The sequence below is a fragment of the Anticarsia gemmatalis genome, chromosome 3 (genome assembly GCF_050436995.1).
Source record: "Anticarsia gemmatalis isolate Benzon Research Colony breed Stoneville strain chromosome 3, ilAntGemm2 primary, whole genome shotgun sequence".
Lineage (NCBI taxonomy): Eukaryota > Metazoa > Arthropoda > Insecta > Lepidoptera > Erebidae > Anticarsia > Anticarsia gemmatalis.
In genome coordinates, this window is record NC_134747.1 from 13,987,356 (window position 1) to 14,010,644 (window position 23,289).

General features: G+C 35.8%; 1 protein-coding gene across 1 annotated transcript; it reads left to right on the plus strand.

Moving 5' to 3' along the window:
- Positions 1-23,252, plus strand: dock (SH2/SH3 adaptor protein dock). Its single transcript, XM_076136702.1, has 7 exons — positions 1-524; positions 10,469-10,662; positions 14,486-14,749; positions 15,243-15,330; positions 15,839-16,029; positions 16,370-16,538; positions 16,613-23,252. The coding sequence occupies exons 1-7, from the start codon at positions 420-422 to the stop codon at positions 16,826-16,828; spliced, it is 1,227 nt and encodes a 408-aa protein (XP_075992817.1). The 5' UTR covers positions 1-419; the 3' UTR covers positions 16,829-23,252.
- The last annotated feature ends 37 nt before the right edge of the window (positions 23,253-23,289 follow it).

Consider the following 23,289-nt stretch of genomic DNA (forward strand, 5'->3'; position numbering starts at 1 on the left):
TATAATCTTGTCTATTGATTCGTTCGTCGTTTGCCCCACCGACAATTGAGACTTTTCACTAAATTAATCGTTAATTTAAGTTAAAACTGTGTGAAAATCATACCAGAAATAGTATACATGACATAGGACACTCCCATATAAATTATTCTTTTGTAATAATAAATATTTGGGAGATATAAAGGGTCGATCATTCAGAAGATCTTGGCTCGGGCTCTGATCTCTGGCTTTCGATCGGATTTTCGCACGTCCCACAATAAACAATCGTTAGGTTTTGTGGTGGTGCTGCATTGTGAATCGATCGCTGCGTGTTGGTGTCGGTGTGCGGGTGCAGTGTGTGGTGCAGTGCAGTGGTCGCGGTGGTGGTCGCGATGTATCTGTGAACACGACGGTGACCAAAGGGATCCGTAGCTGGGGGTGTCATGCTGGAGACGCGGTCAGCGCGCGCCGCAGACTCGGTGTGGGCGAACAAGCCGCTGCCGGCGCCTCACGCCATGGCCAACACGAGGCACGGGAAAAACGCCCAGGTATACCTTCACTTTACACCCACTGACGAACACAATCATCAGGCGGCTGTTATTAATCATAATTTGGCATATCCGGTTCTGTTCACTAGTTAAAAATGCTCTAAATGGAGTATTTATGGGACATTCTCTTCAATTGATTTGTAGAATGATGATCAATTTAATCAGCAGAAGAATTCCAATGAATACTGATTGGTCCTGTCTGATAGTAATTGGCTAGCAGCTGTTTTAAATTATCTAATGTGATGATGTTTGAGCTCATGTATTTTTTGCCTGCAGTGTGGCACATGCATTATTTATTAATAAATGTTAGAACACTTTCACTGCTTTTTTAAACGATCTATGCTTAGATAATCATCATAGATACTGCATTTAAACATTTTGCATACAATTATAAACTTTATAATTATCACTTTTGCTTACAACATTCAGATAACAAATTTCTAATAGAATTCTTTTAATGAATTATCTAATATGAACCTTATGTAAGTAAATTGGATATAATTTTACATAATAGGGGAGGGTGATATGTAGATAAATAATTTTGTAAGATTTAGAGGCTCTATAGACATGAATTATTGATGTACTATAATGTATTTATGAACAGTTTTGTATGTAAATAATCTTATCTTTTCTGGCATTATCATAATCTAGCACCGAAATTGTTTAGTGTTATTCATAACAGAGTTCCTTGCACTCTAGAAACAGTCTAATAAAACCTGTTTTATAACTTCAAAGGAGAGATGCAGAACATGTTTTTTTTTATTATTTCTTATTTCAAATTCTCACAGTTATTGTTTCTAACACATTAAAAAGTAACTTGTGAGGCTAGTTTCTCGCCAGACACATAAATTATAGTATTTTTGATACATTATATCATTTAAAAGTATTCTATTTATATCAATGATATAAAGATATCCTCACATTAGGTAACTTCTTTGAGTTTCAAACTGGTTTAAGTTGAATTTCACTATTTTGTTTGATGAAAACAGTTCTTAAAATTTTTACAGGTAGGCATCTAAACATGTATTGAGTTTATAAACGTGGTAATTGTAACCATTACTTTCCCAGTAATCCTTCCATAATAAGAGAGGAGTAAGGCCTTGGGTCTACCATGCTGGCCAAGTCCATGTTGGGGATTCTTCACAAGGTCTTCATTGTTGAACTTAGCCTGAGGCTTTCTTATATTAAGGAGTAATACTTAAATAGGTATTAGCAGGGTAAATTAAATATCAGTTGTGGCCTGTCTTAGTTATAGTAGCAAAGGATTGAGGTCATTGAACTCTGAAAATATTATCGTTTGAGAAGTACAACATACCTACAATAACCATACCATCAACAAATACATTGTATTACAAAAGCCAGAAAAATAGAACTGAAACCAAGTGTGTAAAGTTAAAGAATTAACTTTTATATCCTGTACTTAACAACATTGATTACAGTATCATTTCAAGGTCACATAACATTACCTTTTAATTAGTTTATTATTTAAATTATACATAAAAGTTATGCTCACTTGAACATTTGGGTCAAAATACATGTTTCTAGATCTGTTCTATTCATATAATTAAAGAAATGAATGCTTAAACTTCTAATTATTTTTGTATAAGACATGTTATTATGTTGTATCCTTGTATCTAACTGGGTATTTGCAAATTTCATGCCTTTTTCATTCTTCTGGTAAAATAGAACCTTAACCTTTCTTCTTGTCGATCAGTAAATCTTGCATTTCTGTTACTCTAGATTTTTTTTTTAAATAAATGAGAGCTTCCATAGGCTGTAATCCATCACCATGCAAAATTTATATGTGTTGGTAGATCATCAGCCTGTGTTGTCCACTGCTTAAGATAATCCTCCCCTAGAGCTTACCACATTCCTTGGTCCTCGGTTTTCCTCATCCAATGTCTACTGGCGATTGTACGATTGTTGACCAGCAGGTCGAAGGTTGTCCTACCCTACACTTACCATGATGAATCTTCACTCTATGACTCGTCTGCTCCAGCTGCTATCAGTCCTAGGACAGATATGATCAGCGTAGGTAATATGTCTTCCTCTTATTCAGTTTAACCATGAAAAAGAGAAAGACATATTACTTTTGCATTATTTTAATTATTATTAATCTCTTGCTGCCCTGTAATAACTGATTGTATAATGTTAGAAACCACATGTAATCTTCCTTTTTGTCAATAAATACTGGGCATAGGTACCTACTACCCAATTTCATTAATTTTATAACAACTTCCTACATTTTTCACATAATATTATCAGTCATAAACTTGTGAATTAATGTAAACAAGTTTATATTAATTAATTGAATGGCTGGTTAATTATGAGGAAAATGTTGTGTTGAGGGAATGATACATAATAACCATCTAGGCAAGGCAATTGTGGTACTTTATCACATAAATGTGGTCACATTTTTACGAGAGGCTCAATTGTTTGTTTTATTTTGCTTTAGGCTTAGGCATATTTTTCCAAAGCAGTGTAATAGGTACATAGATAGCAGAATAAAAATCAGTGTAGAAAGCATTCTTGTTTTGAACAGAAAACTTCTGCACTAAGAATTACCTAAGAGCTCTTGTGTGGTATACATACGTTGGTAGGTGATATAAAGTATAACCAGATCTGTAAATACCTATTAATGCTGCGTAACAGTCAAACCCACGACCTCCCGACACAGTAGTAGTGGCGACCATCTTAACCATTGCGCCAAGGAGATCGCCAACATTATTGATGGATTAAAACATGTACCTAAACGTCAAATATTTGATTTACCTACCTAGTTTATTTTTTAGGTATCAGTTACTTTGTAAGTTCATACCATGGAGAGATGAATAACTGTCCAATACATTGAGTTTGAGAAACGTCAGCTTGACCTCGCCATTGTATTCCTAGTTTAGCATTAGCGGCAAAGCGGTCACTAATCAATTCGTTGTAGGGGACTAGGCAGCCCCTCTCTAAACTTGACTCGTAGGTCCATACATTCTAATTAACTCGATTCAATACCATAAGGTCTTTATGTAACATACGCTTGAAAACGACCGTTGCGATGTGGTAAAGGCCGTCAGTACTTTATCAGTATGTCATGGGTTCGATTGCCACATGAAGCAAAATGGTTGTAACTTGTAGGTAATATGAGTGATTGCTTTTTTCGAGCGAAAGGTGTACTTGACCATTAATTATCCAATTGGGAAGTAGCGTTCAAGTACATACACCATACGTTCATATTATTATGTTTTCAAGTTCTTCAACTGCAATTTTTTTACGTATTTGGTTTAGAAATTTAATAAAAACAAAGAGGCTTACCTTGGCATGTACCTAAGCATTATGCAAAACTATGAATATTAGGTGTACCTAAATGATATGCCCGCCCTTCTGGCGGAAGAGTCCCACATAACCCTGCACTCCACCCAGAGTGCAGGTGTTTGCTTAATGCATTAGCCACGTGAAAAGAAAAAAAAAAGATGTACCTAATTGGTAAAATTGTCTTTTAAAATCGCCGCACGTTTTCCGATTTCCATTGTCGAAATGCAACCAGACATTATACGAAAATAATATCACACCGTCATTCTCCCTTTTAAGATATTACCAGATGACTAAACAAAATCCCTAACACATCCTCGTCACATCTTACTTAACCCTTTACTCTCATGCCAAGTTATACCTACTGAAGCTTTATTCTATCGCGAGTGATTCCCAAGTTTCTTGTTGCAGTCTAATTTTAACTCTAACCACACAACTGACATCACCACCTCTGTTTACACAGTTTTATGTGCAATCTCGGTGTTTTTAACGAGAATAAAACTATTAGGTTGTAGATAAAAGCTGTACTTTTGCTTGTAGCAGAAGATTGAGCATTGTTATAGTACGAATGTTGAACTTGTCCAAAAATAAGCTATTTATTTCATACTGCCTACCGTTGACTCTGATTCACAGATTCGAAAATCTCGCAAGACTGCTCTACCATTTCATGACATTATCTATCTTTCAAAAAAATGGCATTCGTCGGAGTCATGTCCCTAAAAGTATCGGAATTCATCATAATACTATACTTACGACAAGCCTCCCTTAAAATTTTATGACCAGTGTTTGGGGACTACACACTTTTCAGTCAAATTAAAATACTAAACGCTGTATGCGTATACTACCTGTTATGTACACGAAAAAAGTATTTGAAGTTCACGCATCATGAACTGTTAAAATTTCGATAAACACGCAACCATTAGCAATTTTTACGAACGAATCCGAACGATGTTACTGAATGCAAATATGTACACGATCCTATAAACCACTTTATATTTTGTAAGGTGAAGCGATGTGATAAGTCAGTTAAAGTCAATCAAGCTTGATTGTATTGTAGCGCGGAGATTGCATCTCTTTATTTATAACTCCGCAGCGGCTTTTCAAACTAAGACTATTTTGAATGCTGGGAAAGGGGACTGGGGGAGTCGTGGCCCTTAGCGGAGTTTCTTGTTGCGGTCTTTTCTATGAACTTCCTGACCCAAACGACTTTAGGGTAGCTGTTATGTGACCCTTGAATATTAGCCTTCAGTAGCACAGAATTCCATGAAAAGAACTGTAAATAAAGTACCGAGATAACAATCGCAGTACCCTCAAAAACTTACATACCTGTACATATATTACCTATACTCACGTGTTGAAATTAACAAAACGAAGTCACATTTGATTTGTGTCTTTTTTCCCAATTCCCAATCCCGTTCGATATGAAGACGTCATATTAATCACGTCATGGCCATGAACCATCGGGTTGTCACTAGCACTCTTAAATCTTATATGAGGTCTATTGATTTTATATTCCAAACGTGTATCTTTGCGAACAAACTGCTAATTAAAGCACCAAGCTACAAATCGGTTTGGTTACCGACTTTAATGGACCACTAAACTGATTAAAAAGAACCATTCCTTTCAAAATAAATAACTGACTTTTGCCGTCATTTCGTTGCACTTTTATTCGCAAGGTCTTTATCAAGGACAAAGTGCCACCAGACCTGAAGCATATGACAAAATATTAGTTTGGTATAGGAATCGTTACCAACCTCGTCAAAATTAGACTTCAGTGTGGTGAGAAGATTACTCTAACTATTACGTTACAGCAGTTAAACAGGGTCAAAATTGAATAAGCAAGCACGCGAGCCAAAAATTACAAAATTATAGGTTGCTACTCATTTAACTAACCTGCTCGGGCTTTTGATAATTTTTGCAACTTCGTCTGCCTATGTGATTCGATCATTATATGCGACGGAGACGGTTCTCACTGCATGATCTTTTTCTTATTTAGTAGCTTAGTATTACTTTCCTACTGGATAGAAATGTTTCCTTTGCTGGATATTCTCAATTGATCAATGGAAAAAACCCTACTTGCGACTAATATTATTGACCGCGAAAAATTGCCGATATCTACAGAATACTTATGATATAAAATAGACTAAAAATACTTTTTTGCCGTTGCCAGCAAAGAGTATTCCCACCGGATATGGCGTCAAAGCTCGCCACTAGTGGGTCATAAAACATAGTCATGGGGCTGACGTACACCAGTCGCCGCACATACGCATTATGACTGGAGGCTTGTGCTGACGTATACAAGCTCTATGTTATGTAATACTAGGTATATAGAGAACGACGCTAACAATGTGCAGGAAAATAGCAGCTTAGAAATGCTGGTGTACAGCTAGAATTGATGAATGGATGGATCTAGGTATAGTGTTTTGTTAAATGTCTTAATTTAATTTTTAAAATCACGCCTTCTCCCATAGGGCTATGCAAAGACCAGAGAACGCTACTTGGTATGATCTTTTGCTTCATTCACGTCCATACATCTTGTCATACAGGATTAAGGTTTTTATTGTAGGAATTAGTGTAAACCCCCAGTTTTCTGGAAATAAAAACTAATAAAATTGTGATAAGAAGCAAACGAAATTTCAACGGATATTTGTTTTCGACGATAATAGTTAGATATTTAATTTTATTCGCAAATTGACACATTATTATGCGTACTTTAGATTTTTATGTTATCCAAAGGCAAAACTTTACCAGTTTTATGTTGTACATGAAAAAAGAAACACCATCGCGGATCTCCGTTATTGTGGATTGGTGTTCCGGCCTGTCTGCAATGTTCGATGTTGGATGGGATTCCATAAACGCTAGATTGTGCGGTTGACCGCTGCCCGAACCAGACTGTTAGTCCTTTACAACGCAACGTCGAAATCTGTGCAATAGTAAACGTAGCTTACGAACTCTTGCACCATTTGACTAAAAGAAAAATTAAACATAAATCTTATTATTTTAAATAACTAGGTACGTGATGTACAATTTTGACAGATAGAAAATAAAGAATTTCTTCCTTAATTTAAGATAAAAAACTTTTTAGACATGTTAATTTAGTAGTGTGTATCTATAGAAACTTTACTTCTTTACTTTAGACTTTTACTATTTGGGGGAATTGGAAACTCTGCGCAATATTTTGTATAGACGTAGTAAATATTAATGCCTTATTGGAGAAGACTCATTGAAACAAAACACCCTTATCAGAAGTAGGTAATTCCCAATAGGAAAATCTGCATCAAACTACGGCATTTGAGATCCAATGATTCAGTAGTGAAGTCGTTATTGTTATTTATTTAATTAATACAATAAATGTTACTAATATTCGCTATTGTGGTCCAAAGATCCATAGTGACGTGTTGTTGTGATTCCGTGGAAAAGTTATAAAGTTATTTATTTAAACAATTTTGTGGATATATAATGGTTAATTTGGTACGTACTTTTGAGTTTTAGGTTTATTTATAGATGTACAATAAAATTGTTTACATCTGATTCAACTTTATTTCGTGTTTATGGTGACACCGTGTTATTCGTGTATGCATATTCGTCATACTCGTACTTGCTATACAGACAAATCTTTTCTTATTTTTCTTTAACCCTAAACCGTTGAGCAAAGGTCTCCCCTAAAACTGAACTCCTGCTCAATATCTATCCTTAGCTTTTTTCTACCAACTAACCAGATAGATGTCCAAATCGTCACGCCAACCTTTACTCGGTCTGCCTAGACGTCATAAAAAAAAAGAAATTATACAACATTGGTTATTTTTGAGACAGTATGACGAATACGCAAACACAAATAACCAAGTAAGACCTCCCCATTACCGTTAAATGCGCAACAACACCATTAGAACCATGAATAAGCTTTCATTTAAATCGTGTTGATATTGTCCTCAATAGTATCTTCTGTCGTATAGTAATCGATCCGTGATCCACCTGGTTTCTAAGCTGTGATTATACCCATCTGTCTGCTATCAATATCATGTTACACCATCCACGCTTCCCGCGACTTCACTCGGTAGACTATTTTGTGACGATAAAAAAGTTTGACATGCCTAAAACTTTGAACTGTAGTTTGTGTTTAAGTCAACGTACACATCTAAAGTTTTCCTAACCTACCGAGGTATTTCTAAATTTTGAAACTTTAGTGCTGTAATATAAACGAGTATAAAGTTCACGCCACTGTAGTGTTTTAAAAAGATAAGTCATCAGTTATACATACAAAAAAGAGTAAATCATAAAAGAAATGAAGTCAAAAGTTGGTTCACTTGTAACCTTGCTTCCTTATTACTGAAAAACACGGAAAAAAGCAGTTTCAGTTAAATATTTACTTGAGTTATTTGTTATTCATTGGTCATAGTATTATATTCAGTAGGTATACACATGTTATGATTCATCTGTCTACAGTTCTGCGTACATGATTCTTACTTCTGCTTACAGTTTTATAAAATACTAGCTGACCCGTGCGGCTCCGCTCGCGTGAATGATTTTTTTTTACTAATACAAAGCTTAATTATTCCTAAACAACAAAATATGCTTTTTTTCACGAAAAATATTCTTAAAATTATTTATATCTCATATAACTCGCACTAAAGCATATCCGCCATTAAAACCGTTGCCATGACAACGGAATTTTGTTAATTCAATGTCATTATGATCTTGATTGTTCGCGACTTCGGTTGCGAAACTTGAATTTTCCCGGGAAATGCGTGATTTTCCCGGGGTAAAAAGTAGCCTATGTCCTTTCTCGGGTATCAAACTATCTCCATACCAAATTTCATGCAAATTGGTTCGGTAGTTTAGGCGTGATTGAGTAGCAGACAGACAGACAGACAGACAGAGTTACTTTCGCATTTATAATATTAGTATGGATCACGTTTGTTATACTCTAAGAAGTCATCGATTTTACTACAAAGTCTGTTTCAACGCCTGAAGACAATCGATCCATCACCAATTTATGATATAAATAGCAAAAGCTTTCATATCAATCGATGTACAAATCGGCGAACGATTGGTTGGTGTGGTGTGACACCGAAAGGTCTTTTGCCGAATGCTTCATAATTCATAAGTATCCAAGTATGTAGAAAATTTTCAGTCATTATTCAGTATGAGCTTGTTTAGTTTTTACACCATTTTCTTTGGTCATTAGGTTGATACAGCGGAAAGAGTGCCGCTAGGAGACTTGAACTCTGCCCTAAAAGAATTTGAGTTCCTTACTTTAGTTCCCATACAACATGCGGGTCAAGCCCTAAAGCCCGATTTCCACCGCGAGCACTTCGGAACCATTATTTCGTTAAACTCGCAAGCGCAAACTTGCATACTTGTATTTCCACCAAAAGCAAATTCCAAAGTACCTATGCAGTTTTCGCTTGCGACTTTAACGAAGAAGGGACTAAGTATTCAAAATGTCTAATTCCCCAAAACCGTCTGACTTAACAACTATCGGAAACCTGTATGGTTTACGTTCAGCTTGAACACTGGTCATCGGGCGTGGGCCGTGGGTGTTGTGAACTCCCGTTGTGAAGGTCGTGTAACCTCCCATATAATGGATGCTGCAATAAATTAAATTACACCAATAATTATGCAAATAAGGATATTGATAGCACATTTCTAATTATAAAGGTTTTGTTATGTTAATTACTTTATTTAAAGTCATCGATATAGGTATTAAACGTGCTATGGCAAACTGCTTTTAATTATTTATTTAGAATGAAATGTAACCTTGCGTAAGGTATACCTAAATATAGAGACCCAAATAGTTTTGGACTTTTCGATAATTAGCACATAACTGAGTAATACGTAAACCTGAGGCAGATATCATATGTTTTTGTTTAAGGTCATAGTTTATCAAACAAACGTAAACAGTATTATGTCAATGGAAAGTCTGTTCGATAAATTTTAAACCTGTTGCTTTATCTAGTGTTCTGATATGAACAACAAATTTATGTAAGTCCATAAAAACTAGGATGTTATCGCTGCCCAAAATCCGATGGTTAATCCGGTGGTGAATCGACCGCGTTGCTGCTGGGTAGCATATTTCTTACTTTATTGATTGGCTAGTGGTCAACTAGTGGCCGCAGTTGCTTAAACCAACCGAAGGCTTTTGGATGAAATCAAAACTCAACTGATAACAAACAGGGACTTATTTAAGTAAGCAGTTGCTTCGTTGAAATTCTGAGGTCATCCATCTATGGAATGTCCGCGTTAAACATTGTCCCGTGATCTATTTTTTAAATGACTGTCCCATTGCCAGGCAAAGGTCTCCTTCCGAATGAGGAAGTGGTTAGGCGCTGAGTCCACCACACCTTTGTGGTTGGAGAAACAAGGCTGGAGACTTTGCATGCCTTACATGCCTTTACATGCTATTAAAGAACTTAAGGGATGCTTCCTCATGATGACGTCCTTCATCGTTAGATTTGCTCTAATTATTTCTGCGATAATTATTTCTGATACATACAACTTCAAAATTTGTTTCGTACGTTCCCTCGAGTTTGAACCATCGCCCATCGAGATGTGTGCTAATTTATACCACTCGGCTATCACTGCCATGATCCATTACCGGCTTTTATTCCCTTTTTTATTTCTAAACGAATGTAATATTTTTCCAGGACGACGTATGCTACGTAGTAGCGAAGTACGACTACGCGGCGCAGGGCGCGCAGGAGCTGGACCTGCGCAAGAACGAGCGGTACTTGCTGCTGGACGACTCCAAGCACTGGTGGCGCGTGCAGAACGCGCGCAGCCAGTCCGGGTACGTGCCCAGCAACTATGTCAAGAAGGAGAAGCCCTCGCTCTTTGACAGGTAATGTCAAGCATTTCTGTTTTCTAACTTATACTGTCTCGTTGTTGGTCAAAGGTCTCCAAGCGTTGTAGTTAATTTTAATAGTTTCCATTTCCCTTCTAACAAGCGATCAGTATTTCAACCCTTAAAAGTATTAGATTGAGTCTTACCTAGGAGAGTTGATAAGTAGAGTTCAGGGGTGTTTCCTGTGTGCTATTTTTGGTGAAGAGAATATCCCCTCTTCGTAATACTTTGACCAACACTTAAGTTTGATTATGATTTGAATGAACTTTGACCAACAGTCGGGCACGATAGATTTCACACTAACAAAAATGGCCTCTCGACGAAGAATTCGACGAACATTGTAATTCGTAAGGATGTTAAACTCCTTGATCAAATTAAGTATCATGGCCATCTGTGTAACCAAAGTTTCATATTCATTAATCGATTATGCGCATGCATCGGTATTCGCTACTTAATAATCATTCGATAAATATGAACGCATCAACACTTATACGTAATATTCTTTCAAACGATTATAAAAGTCTTTATTTTAAAGCTTTTTGACAAAGACACTACTAATGCCCGGTTTCTGAGGCACATTTAGAGGTAGTTAATCTATTTGAATTAAATTTACATGAGCTTAAAACTTTAATAAATAAACTACCACTAAATGTACCTCAGGAACCGGGCATAATAGATATCGAAATGTGTATTTTCATCGTATCAAAAATCCTCCAATCTTTCAAAATTTCAAGGTGTGTGCAGCAGTAAGCCCCTAAGGCCTAAAATAAATAATCGTCGTCGCGGGTCGGAAACGTTATCTGACTATATGAAAAGGTGACAGCGTCATCCCTACCTAATATAAAACTTTAGTAAAAAATGCAAGGTGTATATCCACAATCATATTATTTGTCCATGATAAGAACTATATTCGCAGTTTGTCTAATATAATTCTTAAAACTTTGTATGTACTCACTCCCAAACTAGAGGAATGATCTCGATTCTTCCATACATCGACGCAAAACGTAATTTTTCTATGCCTAAGATTTAAAAAAAATATATAATACGATATTTTCTTTAAAAAATGGTACAGCTCTTATGTGGATCTTCGAATCCGGAGATCGTAGTTCTTCAACGGAAAGGAGGGAGTCACAAGTTTCGTTTGACAAAAAATTGCTCTCCTTAAATTTTGCTATAAATTGATTGCCATCTAGTCACTACAAAAAATAGTTGATGGACTCGAGTGACGCGGATATGTTGTTCAAGTAACCGAATAACTGACCATATTGTGATGAACTAAAACATATGTGAAACCTTACGATATGATGACACGTGCCCATGTAAAATATTAGTACGTACTAATGCAACGGGTTATAATGTAAACGATACCTTTTTATTACCGACTGAAGTTTTCGAACAAGTGACATTGGACGGACTGAAAATTAGTATACAGATATTGACTGTCATGTTTTCAATCCCATTCTCAATGAAAATGGACAGAATTACAACTGTTTGTTGGCTACATAATAATCACAATGTATTAACCGCTTAATAATGGCAAGAAATACACCATTGTAAACAAAAGTGTGTTTGAGAATGTGACATTAAATTTGTACCCGGTTCTATAAAAATCTAAATTAAATCATTTATTCATATAGATCAAATGCTGTCACTTACATATGATAGTCAATGATACAGAGAGTGAATTCTAGTAAATAAAAACATAGACAGTAGACACGTATAAAAAAGTCGTTCCGCTGTCTGTCCCTACTCCCTACGTATGCTCAAATATTCAAAACCACGCAACGGATTTTGATGCCGTTTTTTAATAGATATAGTAATTAAAGATTTTTGAGTAACAGACTAAACCGGGTGATGCCGGGGCGGGCTGCTAGTACATAATACATGAATGCATGTGTCCTCTGTATTACATACAATATCAATAATCTATTTGTAATGGCGGCCATAGAAATAGATAATAGGTTTATTTTCAAAGAATATTGGAATGTAAGTAATGCTGATCGTATCGTGTCATCGTTGGAATATTCCCTTTATTATACGTTACGTTAGTGATATTTATGTAGAAAAATAGTTAAGTAGGCTAATAGTTGGGTTACGTGTTGGGACCTACACATTGTCCTGTAGGTCCTTGTCCTTGTTTTAACCTGATATAACTTGATAGGGGTGAGGAAAAGGACAATAACGATAAAGAATGCAAAACTTTGGAGCTGCAACTGAGAGTTTTGACAAATTACCTTGTTAACGGTAAAAGGAAACAGTACGAAACCTTAGGCTGTAGTGTCCAATATTTAAATCAATTTATTTTAACTATATCCACATTAAATGTTTGTATGTTTGCAATGATCTTCTAATCTTAATATAAATACTACTGTTTTATAAGAATATTATAACTTTCTAGTAGAAGAAAAAGTACCTAGCTAGTTCCTTAGTAACATATTCGAGTTTAACCCCCATAAAATAGCTTATATTTACTTATCGCACACATTACCGTAACGCTTTCACCATGATAACAATTTACAATTGAAGGCCACCACAAAACTAAGGTCAAAGCCAGCCCTTACCGTGTTTAAAATGTCCCCCACATACCACTAACATTCCTTTACGTTTAGCTATTAACGTGGAATGGCATCTAGATCTCATTATTCACGATAAAGCGTTGTGTAATCAAACCATCTATATTATGAAACGAACTTATAATTAAAACAATACCTGCGCGATTCTTTGCTTTAGATTTGTAAACAATCAATTCCGTTTGCTGTATATTAGAAGTTTGTGGAGACACTTAGTAGATATACTGGTATGGAAAGGTTCACGGGTGGTCAATGTATACTAAACTTATTTATTTAGATAAATCATGCATGCCAAGGCTCTCTACTAACTTGTCGGACTATACAAGAAGTTAATTAAGTCTAACGTTTTTGGCTAGGCTCATTATACTTTCTTAAATGAAGAATATCGAAATCAGCTTTTATGATGCTTTACCAAAAATACACGTTTCCATCTACTGTTAGACCTAGGTTTCCTTCTCTTCAGTGCCCTTAGGTTTGCTCTTCATTTGTCTTCATCTTTCACATTTCTGAATACGGTATACGCACGCGCTGTAACGCAAGTTCCTAGTAAGCTAACTATCTGGAGGCACAGCAGAGGCCCCGCCAAGTCGAGCAAAAAAAAAGTGGCATTGCAATTTACCAGACGCAGTTTTTAGTTCTAACTATCGATAGCTATCAAATATTCTGTAACATTGTTCAACTAGGGTACTACCAAAAACCAGTCAGCGTAACAATTGCTTTACCAATAAATATTAAAATAATTACTCGTGTTACAATATTTTTCAGTTAATTATAATAATTGTTTTCACGCGGCGTAAGACATACAATAATTAGCAGTAAATACGGTGACTAATTCATAAGTCGACACGGTAAGACGTGACGCTCAGTACAGATATAATATGTTAATTACCATAATTTATACAATAAATGTTAGTTTATTATTTAACGACGGAATTGCATCAATATTTAAATTTTGGCAATGTTTTAATTAGATACGTTCTCTCTTTGATTGAATTGAATTATACAATTTCTTGAGAAATTCGGTGAAAGTTTGATTTTGTTGCAATTTATTGCAAAAAAGTTATTTTTAGCGTTTTTAGGTAAGGATAGATGTTGTTCCTGTCTTTCGAAGCCTACATTAAGTAGGTCCATGATATACTAGGTTATTTACATTTCATCACAATGTCGTCAACATATTTAATCCAGTTCATTAGTAGCAATTACTTTATTTGTACTTATTTATACTAAAAGAACAACTTCATTCTTTCCAGTATTAAGAAAAAAGTAAAGAAAGGTTCCGGCTCGAAGACTTTACCATCAAACAGCTCTCCAGTGCGCGGTGGTGGCGGGGGCGCGGGGGAGGCAGGGGCTCGCCGCGTGGAGCCGGCCGATGCCCTCGGCACAGCTGTCGTCAAGTACAACTACCAAGCTCAGCAGCCTGATGAACTGTCCCTCACTAAAGGCACCAGAATCTTGATATTGGAGAAGAGTAATGATGGCTGGTGGAGAGGACAGTATCAAGGACATACTGGCTGGTAAGATACCTTGAAGTTATATAGTATTTAATGTCGAGGTCAATTCTAGTCCTCAAATTCTGTTAATTCAATAGGTTTGAATGGTAGTCCGCATAGATATTGAGAGTTCAAAAAGTTTGAGGGAGGTAGGCAGTAAAATGTTACCTACTAAGTTAATAATAAAAAAATGGGGTCCAGAGCCGGATTCAAAAATATTTTAAACAGTCACACCAGTCCTAAAGTTGCTTTTATGAAGATGTTTTCTTGCGTTCGTGTATAAGGGCTTCAAAACCCAAAAGGGCATATTTTTATATCTTCCACAAACACATACCACAGGGTGCAAAAGTTTCGTTTCTCGCATTAACCAAATATTTACGTAACAAATAGTTATTGTTTTGCTTTAACATGTTCATGATGATTTGTGATTTTAAAGGAAAAATCTCTATTAATTCTTAGAAAACTGTAGTAATGTCCCCACTTTCCTGTATTGACTTTTTATTGTCTTTCCTTATAGGTTTCCTTCGAACTACACCAGTGAAGAAGGTGACAATGAAGACCCAGTACACACCTACGCGATGGCGGAAAACGTTCTCGATATTGTGGTGAGTAAACAAATATTGGAATTTCGAAAAGGCCATATCTTACTGAATAGACGCTGAACTTATGCCCTTTTTCAAATAGCATGTTTAATTTAATTAATTTTTGATTTAGCTGTTCTGTTGTGAATGCTTTGTTCAAGGTTTTATGTACTCCGATCGTTCAGAGTAATGAGGCAGATATTTTATAGTAGAACCAACGAAAATGTTAGATTGACATGGAAGTAATAATTGATGTACATTTCGTACATTGTCGTCCATATTTTTTTCGTAGTGGGCAACACTGTCATGTTGCTACTATATCGTACCTATGAGGGTAGTAGTACTTTTGATACTGGCAGGTCTACAGACAAATAATATTAACAACATTAATACTTAATTCAAAAATGCTTAAATTTCTATTTCTTTATAATGTAAACAAATCTGGACGCATTTTATATTCACTTATCAACATTAAACCCAACTTAAAAATACAGATTCCAAAGTAAATAACAATACCATTATCTAATTGCAGGTGGCCCTGTACTCGTTCACGTCGAACAACGAGCAGGAGCTGTCGTTCGAGAAGGGCGACCGGCTGGAGATCATCGAGCGGCCGCCCTCCGACCCCGAGTGGTACCGCGCGCGCGACTCGCGCGGCCACGTGGGGCTCGTGCCCAGGAACTACCTGCAGGAGCTCGCCGACTACCTCACGCAACCTTACAGGTATAAAAATAATAAGCTATGAATAACGTGTTATTAAGATCGATGTTTGGTCGAAAGGTTGGATTATGAGTTGTAAATAAGGCATCATAATTTTAAAAATTTCGCCATCTTCTCACCTGTTTTTCATCTTATAGCTCATTTACTCATTTTAGTGCTAGAGAAACAATTTTGAGTGGTTACAGACAAAAAAAATATGCTATTTTAGGTGTATTAATTTTGTGTATTCATCTTGTGCATGTGCAGTCAGAATTCATTATGACCATGTGTGATACAAAGAGCACAAATATTGGACACTATATTTTTTTGTATTTTATTTACAAATGATTTTCTCTGTCCCCAGCGAGGGCGACGGCGCCCGCGGCGGTCCCCCGGCGGGCGGCCCCGCGCCGGGCGTGTCGCTGGCGGGGCGCGCGTGGTACTACGGCGCCATCACGCGCACGCACTGCGACGCGCTGCTCAACCAGCACGGACACGACGGGGACTTCCTCATCCGGGACTCCGAGACCAACGTGCGTGCCGCCGATACGCTCTGTATACTAGTGTATATATACAAACAACGTTACTTACGTACTGTGTCCCGCAGGTGGGCGACTACTCGGTGTCGCTGAAGGCGCCGGGCCGCAACAAGCACTTCCGCGTGCACGTGGAGGGCTCGCTGTACTGCATCGGCCAGCGCAAGTTCCCCACGCTGGAGCAGCTGGTGGCGCACTACCAGCGCGCGCCCATCTACACCAACAAGCAGGGCGAGAAGCTCTACCTCGTGCGCCCGCTGCCCCGCGCCGCGCTGCCGCCCTGCTGAGCCCCCCCCCCACCCCCCACTGGGATAAGTTTACTCACTCCTCTCTAGTACCTGTAGCACGGGGGTAAATGTGATAAAGTTTGCAGTCTTGATGAAAGTGGTTTTAAAATTGCAACAAAAACGATGCCGTGCACGTAGATTTGAGCAAAAATCTGTGTAATTTATATTTAATATAACAGTAATCAATAAGTATAATACACGACTTTTCGAGAACAGTATCATTAAAGACACGAACATAAAACCTCACGTTTTTAGTGCACTAAAATCGTTTTCAACATTATTGCAATTTTCATCATATTCGCTCCTACCAATAGTATCGATCATCAAAAACAATGTAAAAACAATAAGGTGGCTTTAAATATATTTCAGTATCGAGTACTGTAAACTTATCCATCCTATATCCAATTTTGTTGACGATCTGATAAGTAGTAAAACTATCGAGTTACATTGTATTCATATCTACAGACATACGTACGATACAACACAGATATATAACTATCACGCCGAGGGAAAACCCTCCGACTGTCAGACGTCGTGTTAAGCCGTACGTACACAAAGCTACGAAAATTTCTCAGCTATTTTAGAATCCATTGACATTCGTACATTCGTCCCGTGACTGAATTTGTATGGCAGTAGTTGCTTGGAGACTAAAATCGCTGAATATCGGAGACGAACGCCTTAACGTGGGTAATGAACGAACACACGATGGGTTACCATAAATACTTGCGTATTATGGTGACTTTAGCAACGAGACATAAGGGCCCTTTGCATACGTCATGTCTTTCGCATGATTTCGCGTTTGCATTCATAGAGATGTTGGTAAAATTAGTGTGTGATGGTTTGTGTCTGTGCTGTTTCGTAGTTAAAATAAACATTGTTTGTAAGTATGAACGGATACATTAGACTTTTGCCCCTCACATTACCCCCTCACGGTGTATTAACGAAACGTAAGTTTTGAGCTTCCGATAGTATGCATTGTCAATTTTATACGAAGTTTGTATTCATTCCAGTTGTGTACTCGAATCTGGCCGTTTACAGAGGGTTTTGGAAACATACCTGTTTTGATGTAAATAAAACTGTCTGAGAATTGTTAGTCATTTCTAGATAGTATTTATTTAAATGTTGATGCTGATACTGTTGTGTATTATAGTGTGATATCACCTCAATAAGTGATGTAGGAAAAGGACACGTTCTAGAGCTGTAAAATTAGTTTGTTACATCAAACAAAAGTAAACTTATTTTACCGCTCTACTATGCAGTTTTTTTCTTATATGTGTGGTGTAATATACAACAGTATTAGTAACATTATAAAACAGGCAGTCGATGATATAATCGAGCAGATTTCGACGTACTAAAAACGCATAATATAAGTACTACATTTATATAAATCTGTTCGGTACTCGACATAGCGTTAAAGCGTTGATACAACGCCAAATTTAAAATAACAACAAAACCAAAAATTGGCTTCTTTATCTCTACTAGTGTATTTTATATCATATTATTTTTAGATAAGTAATAGCGTAATTTTATGGTTTATAAAGTTATAACTGTGTTTTCGATATGTCGTCGGTTGCGACGCTTCAGATGAAGTAATTATATACACGATGCGTTGTTGTGATGTTTGGCTAAGTAAGATATAATGTAAGTCATGATCAGGGAATATCGTGGATTGTATAAGGATTTGTAAGTGAGTGGGAATTTTGTACTATTTTCTAATGTGCTCATTTGTGTGGAACGTGCGGGTGGAATTGACAATTTAATAATCTATTTGTCTAAATACTTAGCTTAGATTTGCCCCCAATGCTTCAAGGAAAACTAAAACCTTTCCGCTGAAGTCTGATGGATATTTAAATAAAATTATAAAGAAAGTTACTAATATACGGCCACAAAACATTTTTTCTTACTACTTAATAAGTTTTATACATTCCCAAAAACAAATCGGCCTATATCACTTAAAGAAATGACTCAAATCAGTCACTATTTCGTAGCATCTCGTATTAATTTGTCAATCCTGCTCTCAGTTCTTTATTCACACACGTCACAGTACACTGTGCGTGGTGGAAGCACCAACCGTCATAAGTCTGACTAGTGAACGCGTAGTCAAATATTTGGTACATTGCATTATTCCTGCGTTTTAGTCTTTTTGACAACGAATTAGGTAACTTGGATGGTACGGTGCATGTTTAAACTTACATTACAGAATTTTCAAGGTCTGGTGTGAAACCCAAGATGAAAAGAGTGTGTATTTTTTTAACCCATTACTGTCCAACAGCTGGGCAAGTATCTGGGTTAAATGAAATGAGGTTTTCTAAAAGGGAGTTATCTTTACCAGTCCAGAGTTTGGTAATGTCATTATATATGACAAAAGCATACTTGGCGTAATCTTATAGTATTGTATACTTGCTAAATTGTTGATTGGAATAGTCGATACATGTTATAAAAACTTAGATTTTTGGCGAAAAACACACGTGATAGTTTATGGTGGTTGAGTATGAATATATTCTAAAATGAAATAAAAACGTGGATGATTAAACGTTAATTTACTACATAAGGTAATAAACCACCCAATAAAAATGTAGTTTAAACACGCACCATGGGTAGGGAATCTCAAAATGGTTGATTTCCACTGAGGTGACAATCGCTAGTCAATATTATACGCCGACATCACAATCAGCTACTGCTTAATATTCACATATTATTTTACTACATTATTTACAACACGTAGTGCGCACAAAATGATTCGAGTTGACAATACGAGTATAGCGGGGAATTCACCAGATGGACAAGTCTGCAGACATGCCCGACGGACCTCACAACTATAAGTGTGTAGAATGCCCTATACTGTCTGGCCCACACCCTACATTAGCAAATAACATAAATAGTTGCAAGGTCTATACTCAGGCTATTACAGACGTGCGAACTACGTTATAATCAAAAGAATCATAGGAATGTGACAATGTGAAAGTGCGAGCGAGAGACTCTGATAAAATGACATGATTTAGTTCGCACGTTTGAAATGGCTTGAACATGGTGAATTTCTCACTTTAAGATATTAAGTACGTTCTGTTTTACACAGGTATTCATGAACAGTATTACGCATGTGAGTTGTTTGTGAATACGAGTCTGAGTGTCAGTCACAAATTCACCGATGTTGCAAATAGAAGTGGTCTGTTTGTTTTTAATTGTGTACGTGGAAGTGTTTGTCTATTTTGTGACATAATTTTAGTGTTTTCTACAGTTTTTCTTTACGTTATTTGTCAAAATGTCTTTATTGCTGATGTTAAATTACCTGGCGACATTAATCGCCTTCTTTTATATTATTTTGATTGTCGTATGATCTTGAAATTACAGTATGAAATGGCGATTTTCAGTTAAATGAATTGAAATGAAAGTACATTGCATAAATCTATATCATCAGATAAGCAAATCTGCTGGACAAGGGTCTCCTCCCACATTGCACTATTAAAAAGGGCAGTCGTTTCTACACTTGCATCATAGACAATTAGAAGGTTTAAAAATGTAATTATTTAACCTAATACGTTAGTATGATAAGCTTTAAATTATTAGATATACAGTATACACACTTGGCGATAATTTAGAGTAACGGTGTCGTAGTGACTTCAAGCAATGAGATTAAGCGTCACTTTCACAGCTAATGGTTAAGTGTCGAGTAGACTATCTGAAAGATAAAGTGACAAGTGAAAACAATTGTCCATTATCCATCTGATTAGCTAACCGAGACTTGTTCTGAAGTGATGAAATAAGTGTATAAATATTCTTAAAATTAATTCGACATTTTGTGCGTCCTACAAGCAATAATAATATAAACTTGTGTAAACAAATGGCAGCTTATTTGTTGTTTTATATACATTGTTTGTTTAATATATTAATTTTGTAGATAAACAATATATAAATTTAAATGCGAATCACATTCTACGTTTATTTTTAAGTTTGATCCTGTAGTATCCTTGGTAGATTGTGTGGGTTTTTGCAATATGAGCAGTCAGACATTTTTAGCAAATGTTATTTTTGAATAGTAATGTTTTAAGCGTATTATATTGTACTATGTTTCATACTATTTCTTTAACATGTTATACTATTTACGTAAAACGATGGTGTATCATCCAAAAGGAAAGACGACGTTAGAAAATGTAATATTTTATTCTTTTGAAGATTATTCTTTGGTGTGTATGAGTGGCTTGAGATTTCTGAGCCCTTATTATGAAGTCTAAGTTAGACTACTTTTGTTTTTCCTCCTTAAACATTTTTTATTTTAATATAAAGGAATGAAATATGTACTTGAAACTTTACTACTAATTATGTAACAAATAGAATTAATATTTGACGTTTCATATCGTAAACTACCCACACAACTATACGTGATGTATTGTCCAAAATGTATTTGAAAACACTCCATTACTGCAAGTATTAAATAATAGCTTTTAAACAGGATACATTTATTTTTGTATGGACTTTATTTTACACATCGACAGTTGATAATGCACCAAGTGTAGAGAACATTTTTGTATGCGACAACTTAGAGGTAAGATTAGATTACAAGTTACACTGTATGATAGGTAATTGAGGGTGTTTTCCTTGAATCGTAATGTTTCGGCGCGTGTGTGTACGAATTATTTGCATTTATAATAAAATATAGTTGTAACGTTAAGTACTCGACTCATTTAAATACACTTTGTAATGTTGAATTTTGTAAACGGATTTTTTGTTCTCAATTGTGATTTTTCCATTTTTTTAATGAGATTCTGTTGCGATTTTTTTGTTGGCAACTTTGACGAGTAGACAGTGTAATGTCTAATAAAAATGGTTTATTTTCATGTAGAAATATTTGAAATTTTGAACGATTGGCGACTTATTGATTAAGCGAGAATTATACCGTTTAGTTTTTTTTCTAAATCGACGATTCTTTATTGTAATATGGAGTTTCGAATGCAATCGTTGAAGTTGTCAAATACTATCTTTTCGTGTAACATTATATGAAAAATTGACGTATAATTTAGTCGGAAAGCATCCTTGTGACGCCGATGTCTAAGCGACGTTCACTACGCACTATAATTAATTACATGTGATACTTTTGAGATATAACTTTTGTCTTGTAATAAACAATTTATATTAATAAACGAGATTTTTCAAACGCTAGATTAAGGTGACCAAAGCTGTGTGTAAAATAAAAAAAATATTTAGCAGGGAAGTATCATGACGTTATAGACAATGAAAAATTAAAAAGTAACTACATTTTTTGATTTAGCGGATCCGGGAATTTTGGACTTATAAAGTTTAGGTATTGAAATGCTTGGGCATTGTCCCAGGTATCGTGTGAGTGTGATGATTTTGAGAGCCTTAAGCCCTCTACCACGGATCCGCTAATGATCTTCCGTTTAAAATATGCCTTTTGACTCCACAGCTTTGGTTTTCAATAAGTATAAAGAATAAGGTACCATAAACGAAAAAGTGCGACCTAAGTCATATCTCAAAACTCAGTGATGGTAAGTTACTAGACCTTTTTGATGTATTTAATACGTTTTATACTCAATAATGTAATTAGAATTAAATGCGAGGCAAAACTCAACCGTAGAGATTTATTAGTGAAAGAATGAAAATTAGCAAATTGTACGCCCGCCGCAGGTTATTTGTGAATTTTTACATGAAACTAGTGTTGGAAATATCTTGGAGTATTTGGTTCAGCGTTTATTTTATATTCGCTAACTCGACTGAAATATCTGAGGATCTCAATTCTCGACGTTTAAAAAGCTGTAGAATGGGCACAACCCGGATCTCGCGTTTTGTAGTTCCAAAGATGTTTTTGTCGAGTTTCAAACAAACATTATAAGGACAAGAGTCTTCCTAGAATGTCGAAGCATTTGAAACTCGCATTTATTGAATGCAAGCACAAAACGGTAGACTGCACGGGGTAAATGGTGGCCATATTGAATTGTTTAAATTAACGTGAAATTGTAAATTAACTTGAGAATGTATATGGTATTGAAACGAATGAATATTGATGGAAATTAGTGCACTAATTATTACAAGCTTTACTTACAACTTATAAACATTGCCAAAATTAGAAGGAATTAAAGCAGACTTTACATTCCTAAAGCTTTTTATGATAACACTTGCGAAAATTAGCTTAAAAAAACAAAGTATTGGGTACTAAAGTACCGCCCTACCAGTTTTTCAAAAGTCGACTAACTACAATTACTGTATCAAATGTTTTTAATAGTATAACTAGGTATAGATTATAGAGTGATTCGGTTTTTTATTTTTATATTGCTCAAAGTATATTATTTTATAATTTGTATTTGTGAAATTGTGTTTGTAAGTTTTGTGAATGTATATTATCCGATATAACGAGCCAATGTAAGTGCAGTATGTAATATTTAACAATAATTTATTTATTAATTTGCAATCTGTTGTTTTATTCATGTAACCCACCCTGTAGGTAC